The following is a 12,653-nucleotide window of genomic DNA, read 5'->3' as shown; positions in this document are numbered from 1 at the left end:
GGCTCACCTGTATATTTTGCGTTCAGCGAGCTTACAAACGCGGAAGGTCGTTCAGCAAACATAGCTCCACAATCGCCTCAATCGTGGCTTCTTTCTCTCTGGCACCGGCCCCCTTGTAGGTCTCTGTCACCACTGCATTGCTGTTTCCCTCCTCCTCCCTTTTCGCCCCGTGAGGGACAAGAGTTATTGCCTGCTGAGTTGCAGGGAGGGGAGCATTCTCCTCCATAGCTGATTCACCAGGCGTTTGTGGCCTATTTTCTCCCCCTGCCGATGTCCCCAGTTCCTGACTTATATACTTCGCTAGTTCCTGTTTTAATCTGCTGTTTTCCTCCTGAAGTTTCTCCACAGCCAATGTGGGAGGCGGAGAAGTGGCAACCCGTGTCCGGCTCACCTTGCTGGCCGTGGATTTCTCCGAGCAGGCTGCTCCAAACTTCTTGTCACCTGGACGACCGCTTCCTTCAGACCCCTGCCGAGACGCCCTTGTTGCAGTCCTCATTGCGTGACCTGGCGGCGGAGTCGCCACACGCTTCTTCCATGGCTGCGGGCCAGGCCCTGAACTCCTGTGGTCCTCTCTGGATAGACGCTGGCTGCTGGATTTCCCTCCGCCAGGCTTCCGCCCGGCTCCAGCACCATTCCTGTATTTCCAGGTGCATTCCGAGGAGCTCGTGAGATAGGCGCCCCCACAGACTAGGCATTGGGGCTAACAATCATGCCCCTCTTCTTGGGTGATGTTCCCGAAGGCCCGGCGGGGATTATCTCATGGATTAGGGCCGACGTCTACTCTATGTCCCACTGTTCCACAGCGGATACAAGCTGGTGTGGTCTTCCAGTAGAGAAGAACGGGCTTAGCCTCCCCCCTCCCCCATCCCAGTAGAACACGTTGAACGCCACTTTACGGTCCTTGAACGTAATCACCGCCGCGTTCGGCACTCCTAATTTCCTCACACCCAACACTGGAGTGCCTCGCGTGTATAGAGCTTGAAGAATATCTGCTTCTGACACTTTCGAAGCCATTTTAATTACTCCACGGCACGTATTCTCGGGCATCTTGAGGTAGACTTGCGCCGTTTTCAATTTTCCGCCAATGCGCAGACTTTCGACCCCAAGGACTTGCCGAATAAGCGCAGCGTCTCGAATTTCAACAGCGACTATGTGCTGATCCGACGCTGGCCATATTACAAGCGCCTGTCATTTGCGTTGGATGCCGGCAGCAGCATATATAGCTTCTCCTATCTGATTAGTACCCTTTTAGTTTGACAAATTGGGCATTTCCTTGGGTTTCGCGACGACAACGGAGTCTTCAGTGCCGAACTTGGGCACCACCTCTGGTCTCCAACGCTTCAGTTGAAGCGGTTTGCTTGGAGCCCATGCAGGCTCGTGGCCGTCAGCAGCGTCTCCACCGCGCAAGCGTTCCTGCCGTTCCGATGTCGCGCGCCTCTCGGACGCTCACTCTTGCTCTTCTGATTTCTTCCGAATAGCATATTCAGTGGCTTCATCGAGGACTGGCTTCTTCGCATCCTGTAGCTCCCCTGCTTGCATGCTTTCCGGGTCGTAGCACCGTGTAAGACACATGGTGGCCGCGCCTAGTACCGCGTCAGCGGTCCGGCGTCGTCGCCAAGCCTTAGGCTCAGCAGTTGCGCCAGCGTTATCGACAGACACAACCCCGTACAATCGCCAAAGACAGGCCCACCTGGATGAAATTGGTGTCTACAGGTGCCTGGCAGCCTGCATGACAAACTTCAACTATTGTTGAGCGGTGCAGATCGAAGGTTTGGCAGTGGAACATCCGTCTCGCGGTGCCGACGTAAAGCGCGTCCACTCTCCTCGATGGCCAAGCCTGATCTGGCAGTGAGAAGAAATTTTCTTTGGTAGCTTTCATTGCGACAGCGTTAAGGAGGCTGTGTCGCAAAAACGCCGGAGTCGGCGTTGTTGGCGTTGTAACACGAGAGCCTGCGAACAAAAAATGTAAAAAGCAAAACATGACTGTAAGTGATCTGTACGCTTTACTGCTGTCGTATCCTCCACAACGGCGGAAAGTGATTGAGGCGGCTGTACGGTAGTTAGGGCCTTGTCCGGCTCGACCGGTTGTCATCCTAACTGATTCAAAATCTGCCGTTCAGAGGTTAAAGCGCGGTTTCCCTACTGATGCCTTGTCTACAAGCTCTCTACGCTTGGTGCAGAATCTTCACAGCAGAGGTTTTACTCTATATTTTCAATGAGTGCCCTCTCACATAGGAGTCAGAGGCAGTGAGGTGACAGACAGTCTCGCCAATAAAGCTCTGTGAAGGAATCAATCAAAAAAGTGCCTCAAGAAGGAAAAAGTCTCTTCAGAAAAATGGTGCTATATCATTTCGGTACTCTGTGGAGTGCGCCCAAAAAGCCATGTGTGACCAAGGGACTGAGAAGATCCCAGGCCGCTCTACTACATCGAATTCGTGCGGCCTCTACTCGCACTTCTGCCTTGATGCATAAGACGGGCATGGCATCGTGTTCGGAATGTTCTTTATGTGGTGTGTGCGAGGATATCGAACATTATATTTTGTACTGCCCAGAGTACCGAGTGGAATGGTATGTGATGTTCGCTTCCTTAAAGAAGACAGGAACCCTTCACAGTACTGTTCAGGGCGTTGTCTAACCGAGTGGAAACCAGACAGGCAGAAGGGAGGCTGCACGCCTTCTTTTAACATTTCTGCAGGACACTGGTCTTGTCTATAAATGGCGACAGCAGGAATAGACTATGGTCTACTGTGATTGAATGTGTGCGTAGATGGCGTCTTCCGGAGTGGATTCCGTTATACTCTGAGTGAATGTGTGTACGGATTGTGGCACTGCAATGGGCTATGTTCTATTGTGACTGAATAAGTGCATAGATGGTGACTTCTGGAGTGGAATATGTACTATTATCAGCGACTGTGCGCATAGCGGGGTAGATCCGACAGGTGTTAATACATTATTAACATAGAAGTGACGCTACGTTTGAGCAATTTCCTGCAGAATAAGCAGGGCTAATCCCACCTGTAGCATACAACTACTCAACTGAGCTCCTTCATCCAATATTTCACAAGAGTAGAAAAGTGCCTTTGGTTGTTGTTCTATTAAAATACATATTCAGATCCAAGAATCGTGCGTGTCTATGGAAGCGCAATCTTGTAAAGAAAGCCCTGACCAACCTTTTCACTTTTCGTTTTTTTTTAACAAATAGTCCATGAACGTGACAGCTCTAAATACAGGCCTATAATATCAGCTCACTTTTCCAAATAATTTCATTATCAGTAAACATTTCCTGCTGTACTCATATATCAAAAGCGAATTTTGCATTGTAGCTCTTCCCTAGGCCCATGTATATGTTATATTTTCTGCTTTGCTTTGTATGTTTTTGCTCTTTCTTTGAAATAATTGTGCATACAAAACCTTGTATTGAATTTCTTGTAAACATATGCGGAAACGAATCGCATGGGTGTTGTTTTCGTCTTTTTTTCGGTATTTTCCTTTGATTAACCACAGTTCCATAGAAATGTATAAGATTACCTTGCCTCTCTGCTTTTTATTTCGCTGTATAATTATATGACCACGTGCATACCTTACTCGTTACCCCTCCCCCCTTATGTAATGCCCATCCCAGGGCCCTTAAGGGACAATAAATGGCGATGATGATGTTCCCACCTCTGTGGTTTTATGTGGGTACGTGATAAGGAGATCCATAAAACTGCGTATAGGGACATATATACGAGAAATTCCATGATTCCCGCACGACAAGAACTTGGATTCGCTTAATGAAATCAGTCTTTTCTATACCGCAGCTATCCACACAAGGTGTTCTTTTATCTACATGCGCCTGAAAAACGAATTATTTAAACAGATGCGCTGATTTTCCCCAGGGCTCCTATTTAGTTCAGAACATTCCACACGTCGTCTCAGAGACGATGAAATTACTGTACAGCCTGATAAAATGGCCTCATCTTCGGAAATGTTGTTTAAGAGTAAGTCAAGACTTTCTAGGTTGGCGAGAACAATGGCGTTCTCGACGACTTTGTTGGTCTTTCCGGAATGTCTCCTGCGAAGATTGAAGAAACAAATCTCTTCGCAATCTATATCTCCTCAACACTTGTGAAAACGTGCACTCCGCTGCTCTGAAATCCAGTTAAAGCTGATGGTGTTTCACCCCATAGTTCTTGCTGCGTATAATTTTTATTTGAGCTTTGAGCAGTCCTGATGACGTTATCTGAACCTCACACTTCAAACACTGCTAACGAAAACGTACAGAAATACATGTAACTGCAAAAAATGTCAGCACTAAATCACAAGTTAATTGTAATTTAGGACAGACAGAAAATGATCTCAATGGGGGGCACCCATTAAAGGACAAAAAATACAAAACGAGCTGATGGCAAAAAATTACGCCCTCAACTAATCCTGGCGGAAGAGAGCATGATTGCATCATGACGTATTCAGAAATAGCAAATAGGTCTTTTCTATGTGTGGTATTATGAATTTATGTCGAAAACAGGACATATCATATCGTTTTGATCACTGCTGTATATGACGGTCGAGGGAGCCGCCCATCGGGGGAGTTCAGCTCAGGAGGGCTGGCTGTGTACAGCGTGATTGTGGCAGTCCGGCCTAGCTGCTGAGGTGTTCCTCCACCGTTCCTCAGTAGCGGCCGCCTTCCGGCTCTACATCTGCATTGCTTCGGAAGCGAAGTTCGCCTCCTGTCGCTTGGTACTCCTTTGAGATATTGGTGTTGGTCCCATCTTGAGCAAGCGTAAGCCCACATAATTTATTTATTTATTCCATAACCTACATATCGCCCTGATGGGCATTACCATAAGGCTTGTGGTAAAATAGACAAACACTTCATTGCACCAAAAGTTGTAAAAAAAAGATCTCGTACAGTACGAAAAACACAATCAACAAAGGCAGTCTATCAGTGGACATAAAAGAAAAAACAAAATTACACATATTCACTAAGTGAGTTGGAAAACCTTGCACGCTCTTCAGCAGTGTCAATGATGTCAGGACGAAGCCAATTCCACTGAATAATAGTGCGCAGGAAAAACGAATTATTGTATAGAGATGTGCGGGAAAAGGTTTTTTTCAATCTTTAAGCTCTGATCGCATCGTCCAGACACGTAACTCGGTGCCTGTAGATATCTACCTCTAGGTAACTGTGTTTCATTATACAGTACGTCCCGCAAAAATGCGAGGCGAAATCGATCACGGCAGAAGGGATTGTCTATCCACTTAATTCGGCATTTAATATCGGAGATGCAGCCTGGAAATTGGTAAGAACTGGTTGCAAAGCGAGCGGCGCGATTCTGAATTGCTTCCAAGCTATTAATGAGATGCTGTGTAGGGGGGTCCCACACGATGCAGGCCGGACATTAGATATATAAAGTGTTTCTTTGACGTTCTGCGGCGCCTGCTTAGAATTTTTTTTTGATAAAATTAATAAGCATCCAGCCTTCTGGGTTATGCATTGGTCATGACGATTCCGCCATAAATCTGCAGAAAAACTAACACCTAGGTATTATGCTTCGTTAAATTTGGAGAGGGGCTGACCATTGATGTTATAATTTTATTGCACGGGGATGCGCTTTTCGATAGTTTGGATATAGCAGCACTTAAGAACTTTTTGAGGCATACGGCAGTTTTGACACCAACGATAGTGTACTATCGAATAAAAATTTTATGGCCTTTCGGTTCTATCGCGGTTTTTGAATGTTTACCTGTTCCTCTATACCCATTTTTAATGTTCCTTGCCGTCCTTCATGCCACAGCTTCATTTATTGTTACTGTTGTGTATTTTTGCGATTCTGCTTTTATGAGGTGCCCTCATGTTCGCATGTAATACTGACCCCTCATTCACCTTGCATTTAATGTTGTTGCCTTTCATTTTCATCACTTGACGCGACTGTAGCTGATAGGTGGCACCATCTTAGCAAGTGTATAAATTTTGCCGTCCCCTAATAAAATATCAGTTGCAAGCCTAGCGTGCATGCTTTCCCTTCTTTCTGTGTCCGCGTGTGTAGGGCTAGTTACGATATTGGAATCCAAAAACCAACAACCCAGTTAAGAGCATTTATTTTTCAGTTCGTCGTTCTTTGTCGTTTCAGGAGCACCACGAACGAAACAATAGTCAGATTAGCTCTAAACAAAGCAGAAAATTCGGACAAGTTTGTCCAGTTTGTGCTGCGTGGCGACAATGTAAATTATCAAGGCGCAGACGTCGATGGATTGCAGGACGAGAAGCCATTCATCCGCCCTGGAACGAATCCCGATCAACCACTGAAGTTTCAAACGCCTGGGTTTTACACCGCCGCAATTGAACTCGATGGTCGACGAATGCGAGTGAGTTTCTTTGCATATTGTCATGAAACAAAAGACAAATAAATAAAGAATAGCACGGCCTTTCTCGGTGCTAAATCTTGGTTGGAGGAGATTTTCCATTTAAGCAAAATAACAAGAGATGTGATAGTTTGTTTATGTATTTTTCATAACCTTTCTAATCGCACCTTACCAAGTTTCATGCCCAGCTGAAGGTCCCTTTCGCCAAATACGGCACTTGTGTTTTCTTTCCAGGCAATGCCTGGATACAAAAAGAAGCGTTAAGAGAAACAATGAAAAGGAAGTGACACGAGCATGCGCAGACTAATGGGGTTATCATTAAGCGCTTGTCCGTGATTTTCTTGCTTTGTGCTGGCTCTACTTTCTCTGCCATGCACCCGCCAGCCCGCAGAAGTTATACATGAGCGCATAAATAACCCAAACATGCCATAAAAGGGTGCGACGACATATCTGCGTGCATTTCGCTACCAGCGATGAAATAGCGCGGAAAACGCAGCCGTGGTCAAAAAGTCTAGAGGTCATTGGTTTTCTCTTGAGTCTTGAATTAGAAGATACACAGCACCGAAAAACCAATTGGGGTTTAATTCATGCTGAGGTTGGATTAAAACCTTTTCAGCAAAACCATTCAGGATGTGCTGTTTTGTTATCATTCATACGATGCGAGTGCTGTGACTAACACCTTCAGGCCCTCGTGTCGTTACAACAGTAGTAAGCACTTAGCTGGCGACAGCGGTAACATGGCGTCTACATCGCGCCAAGCCACCCTGCTGTGAGCAGTTGTTAAATCGACGACGTCAGAGATCCCGTTCCGGAGAAAATTCGGGAACCGGAGTAGTGGAAATATGTTGAATTGGGCGAGAGGGTCATGGCGTCAAACTTTCATCATGGGTCGCGAAAATGGCATCTTAGTGTCACGTGGTGCGCTACGTCATACATGAGGAGACGATCATGTGTTATTATCTAATTAAAAGAGACATAAATTGCGATTATGAGGTCTTAACAAGCCATAATTGTAATTGTAACACAGGACAAAGTTCATTAAGGCATTTACGCAATAAAGTCAATTACTTGCACATTAAAGAAATTTAGTCATTGACAGCTGGAATGTAACCTCCGACGCCATCTCGGGAATCGAGCGCGCTACCTCTACACCTTGGAGGAACTCCCTCTCGAATAGATAAAACAGCGCCCGGTAGTTGGCGAGGCACAAACCACACGACCACGGCGTATAACTGTCGTCGCACCCGGCACAGTGCCTCCTCTCAGCGGGCGCCACGTCACGTGACACATGACAGGGCGCACGGCGATATCGGAAGCGTCTGAAAAAGCACGCAGCGGTCGCGCCGCAGTTGCACAGTTTCCCAAGGGACTTTCCAACTACGTGATATGCACTATATTTTAAGGTTAATAGTTAGGCGTTCTGTAAGTTTTAACTGCAAGGATATGTATTTATTGACCTTGTCCGCAAATTTCCCTTATTCTGTCCATGCACTCCCCTGGAAAACTCGGGAAATTAAAATGGTCAGAAGAAAAGTTTGGTCTTGACGAGATTCGAATACAAGCTTCATGGGTGCTAGGCTGACGTTCCAACCACTAGGCCAATGCCACTTTTTTACTTACTGCCGGTCTTTCCCCTAGCTTGAGGGAACGCCAAAAGAAGGTTTACACGGCAAGAATGACATATGACGATAAAGGAATTGTTCAGCAAGGCTGGAATCCATACATTAAATTCCTTAAGCACAAACAAAGGCTCTACCCTTGAGAACCAGTCCGGAAGATTGTCAGCTGATCCGGAGTTCCCGGGTTCGAACCCGACCGCGGCGGCTGCGTTTTTATGGAGGAAAAACGCTAAGGCGCCCGTGTGCTGTGCGATGTCAGTGCACGTTAAAGATCCCCAGGTGGTCGAAATTATTCCGGAGCCCTCCACTACGGCACCTCTTCTTCCTTTCTTCTTTCACTCCCTCCTTTATCCCTTCCCTTACGGCGCGGTTCAGGTGTCCAACGATATATGAGACAGATACTGCGCCATTTCCTTTCCCCAAAAACCAATTATTATTAAGATTGTCAGCAACGGATTGCATAGCAACAAACCAGTGCATTTAATTTAAGTTAAAAGTAACTAAACCAAACAAAGAAAAACACGGCGTTTCGGAACCTAAGCGATTCCTTCATCAGGTGTGACTAAAATTATTTTCACAAGTAGTCAGACCTTTTTCGAATGTGTTCATTTTAAACCACTGCATGGGTTCCCGTAAATATGTGCAGACAGGACATCAATCTCGGCCGCAGTAATAGCCAGCCAATCGGGAGCGTCAAAATCTGTGGAGGCCCGTTAGCAATATTAAAACAGAAGGTACACCACCTCCGTTGTCTATACATAGGTCATTCATCGTCATCACAAATCTAACGACCATAAATATGCTGAACGTAAAAGCGCAAAAAACAAGGACGAGAATAAGACACACAACACGAGCGCTCACTTCCAACTGATCTTTATTACATGCAAGAAACAGATTTTTATACTCTCGATAATGCCTGCAAGGCATTACTACAGAGTAGTGCAAGATGGATGAGTCATCGAGCGTAACACTTGAATGATAAAAGATAGGACATCTCTTTTAGTGAGAGCAGAATTGACAGAGCACTCACACAGTCATCCCAAACGCCTCAACAATTTCGCGCGTAATTTGACATTTATTCCCGTAAAGGATTTTTCACCTGTGAAAAAGAAGGCGACAACCCTCTTTTCCTTCTCTTGCTTTGCTTTTGTATTTTAGGCAATGAATGCTCATGTGCCCCCCTTTTTTATTGTTCACAACATAGTCATGCTCACCCAATCGCTCATTTATGCATCTTCCCGTTTGTCCTATATAATATTTACCAGAGGATAATGGCACTTTGTAGACAACACCTTTAGTGCATCTCGCGAACGGCTTTTGATCCGGTCGCCTCCGGCCGTCACAGCCCTGCATCTCCGGCCGTCACAGCCCTGTTTGGAACCCTTCCACCTTCGGTCAGCCATGGCAAAAGGATTCGCAAGATACTTCGGGCAGAGTGGAGAAGGCAAGCAAGACTCTACAAGGACTGCTGTACAGGTGAGAGAGCCTGCCGTGTGCCAAGAGAAAATGGCAGCAGTTCGCTCGAACGCTCGACCAGGCCTCTGAGTTTTTGTGGAGTCTGTCCTGCCAGGGCTACGCAGACTGGTCCCTCCCCGACAGTCGAGGTCGCACAACTACGTCCGAACGTTTGGGGAGGTAACACTTCTTGAAGAGGTGCGCCGTACACATCAGCTGGGGCCCAAGTTCGCTGTGGAACAAAAGAAGTCAAAAACCGGAACTCGTGGCCATGGTCCCAACTGTCTCGAAACTTGCACCTACGAGTGATCAAGGGAGGTGCGTGTCGCAGGGCATGACGTTTTAAAGAAGTGTTCGACGACAAAGCCTCAAGTTTCCCCTTTAAGTGTTTTGAGAGTCCTGAAGCAAGACGATTTATGTCTTCTTCCATGTGATAAGGAGGGTGATTTTGCCGTGATGCCTAAGAGCCTTTTTAAAGAAAAAGTCTATCATGCTGTCGAGAAAGTGTTTGATAGGCAACAACGCGTAAATCTGTCAAAAGTAAGATTGAAAGCAAAAAAAGTTGTGTACCTCCTTGAATCTCACCCGCTTAGCTCAGTCTGTAGAAAAGGCCAGTGGTCTAAGTCTTAACATGTTCTTTTCCGCTAAAACACACAAAATGGAATGTTCTTTAGGAATTATCGTTTCGGAGGCGCGCACTTGGCAAAAATCAGTCTCTGACTTCCTACAGAAAAGTCTAAAACAGCTAGTTGTTGATGATCCTTTCGTGATAAGAAATTCCGGATGTGTAATTGATTTTCTGAAGCAAAATGAAGGAAAGAACATGGTTGCCTTCTCATTCGATGTAAAAGGCCTGTACTACTCGTTTCCGAAAAACGGATTGTTGCAGTGCGTTGAAAGATGTACTGAGAACGCTGGCCCTATTGCTTTCCAGAATTCAGTGGGAGTAAGTGTTGGGGGATTTTTAGAGCTCTTAAGTACGTATCTTAATTCCACTTTTGTAATGTGCGGCGATGACCTGTTCTTGCAGAAACAAGGAATATGTATAGGGTCCAGCGTTGCTCCTTTTTTCAGTGACCTATTTTTAGCTGAACGGGACAGAAGGCTTTTTGCTTGCCTTGAAGACGTAGGGGTGTTAAGTTTTTCGTTTTGTGGATGATTTTTTAATCTTTTTAGACACCACTGCAATCGCCCTCGATGAAGTGGTAGGAAGCGTTTGAGATCATTTTAAGCATAGCTTATCTCCACTTGTCGTCACGCATGAACTTCCTGAGAACGGTAGCATACGCTTCCTCGACATCAAGTTAACTTTTTTAAAAGACCACACTTGCTGGATTTACCATCCCCGGGATAAAAAAAAATACCCTTACCTTTCATTTCCGCGCATTCAAAGCTCATAAAAAGAAACATAGCTCGTTTAGGGTTTGTCAACTGCATAAAAAAGTCATGCGAACATGCAATTCAAGAAAGCCTTTTCCTGCAGTCCAAAAAATTGCAAGAAGTGGGTTATCCGTTGCACGTGCTGGTTTCTGTGGCGGAAGGACTTATCAAAAAGGAAAAATGGGAAGCCAATTCTCAGGAAAAGACAAAAGTCGATAAGAAATTTGCAGTCATTCCTTATAAACATAAGCTTTCGCACAGCCTTAAAAAAATTGGCAACAGGGTAAACGTTGGCGTGTTGTCCTCTGCCCCAAATAAGCTGAGTTCACTATGCAAGCTTAGCACATCAGAAAGCCCAAGAAAAACTGGTTGCACGATCAGGCATCAAAAGCCGTTCGCGAGATGCACGAAAGGTGTTGTCTACAGAGTGCCATTATCCCGTGGTAAATATTTTATAGGACAAACGGGAAGATGCATAAATGAGCGATTGCGTGAGCATGACTATGTTGTGAACAATAACAAAGGGGGGCACATGAGCATTCATTGTATAAAATGCAAAAGCAAAGGAAAAGAAGAAAAAGAGGGTTGTCGTCCTCTTTTTCACAAGTGCAAAATCCTTTAAGGGCACAAATGTCAAATTACGCGCGAAATTGTTGAGGCGTTGGAGATAGCGCGAGCTGGAAATGACTGTGTAAGTGCTCCGTCAATTCTGCTCTCACAAAAAGAGATGTCCTATCTTTTATCATTCAAGTGTGACGCTCGATGACTCATCTATCTTTCGCTACTCTGTAGTAATGCCCTGCAGGCATTATCGAGAGTATAAAAATCTGTTTCTTGCATGTAATAAAGATCAGTTGGATGTGAGCGCTCGTGTTGTGTGTCTTATTCTCGTCCTTGTTTTTTGCGTTTTTACGTTCAGCATGGTAAACTAACTCGCCCAAACTCGGCGTTTATTGACCACAAATATAACGATCATAAATCGAACGGATTCGTTCGGTAAGTGAATCATGGTAACGGTGTGTCGTCGGTGCTTTTCTGGGGTGTGGCGTCACTCGGAAACCGGATAGCCTCGTGGGCGAGCTGCCGTTTGTAAGCGACGTCGCTGCGGGGTCGTCGAGCAGCGGGGTCACTGGAGTATCTTAGGCGTTTCGCTCGTGAGCAACCTCACGTCCTAAGGTTGCTGTCTTTAGTCTCGCCTACGTGGACTGGGAGACCTTCCTTGCACCACTGCTGCATAGCTCCGGTGTGGCCACGCGAAGCACGAGGGTGACGGCGATGTTGTAGTCGACTTCTTGCGAGCGTTGGCCGAAGTGAGGTTGGTGTGCATCGATGGCAAATCCACGATGGCCTATATGTCGGAAGGGGCAGTGACGAAGAACATTGCCGACCTCACCTCCTTGGAAGCACAGCGGGCGGTGGTCAGAAGTTCTCCGGGCGATGTATTTTATGAGGCAGTGAGTCGTTCGTAGGCTTGGCGGGTGGGGAAGAGGTGTGGCGTTTTGGAACAGCTGATTTACGTCGAAGAGGAAGGCTTAGCGGATGTCGTTGGGGATGATAACTGCATACTACAGCGTTCGTAGCTCCCAAGTTGAGATTCCGCGGGGCTTCGATGTTGGGGAACCAAGCGCATGCTGCACTTCTTCACGGGTGATTTCTGCGATGGTCTCTACTTGAGGCTGCTTGGAAGATGGTAACAGGCAGCACATCTCTTCCCTTACAACGTCGCGAATGACATCGTACAGGTTATGTCGGAATGCTTTGCCATCCTATAGGGTTGTATAGGTCACTTAAACCGGCCGTGGGAAATGGCGGGCTCGTGCTTCCAGGATTTCCTCAATGATGGCCTCTTCGCTA

General features: G+C 46.2%; 1 protein-coding gene across 3 annotated transcripts in view; it reads left to right on the top strand.

The window, feature by feature from the left end:
• LOC144110178 (uncharacterized) overlaps positions 1-12,653 on the top strand; it is a 315,005-nt gene that overhangs the window by 207,810 nt on the left and 94,542 nt on the right. For all 3 annotated transcript variants that reach the window (XM_077643014.1, XM_077643013.1, XM_077643012.1), the window contains one exon: positions 6,114-6,348. In XM_077643014.1, coding sequence (XP_077499140.1) covers positions 6,114-6,348 — 235 coding nt within the window. The remainder of the gene's footprint in view (positions 1-6,113; positions 6,349-12,653) is intronic.

The sequence above is a fragment of the Amblyomma americanum genome, chromosome 11 (genome assembly GCF_052857255.1).
Source record: "Amblyomma americanum isolate KBUSLIRL-KWMA chromosome 11, ASM5285725v1, whole genome shotgun sequence".
NCBI lineage: Eukaryota > Metazoa > Arthropoda > Arachnida > Ixodida > Ixodidae > Amblyomma > Amblyomma americanum.
Note: the sequence above shows the minus strand (reverse complement) of the source record. Positions and strands in the feature narration are given on the sequence as shown.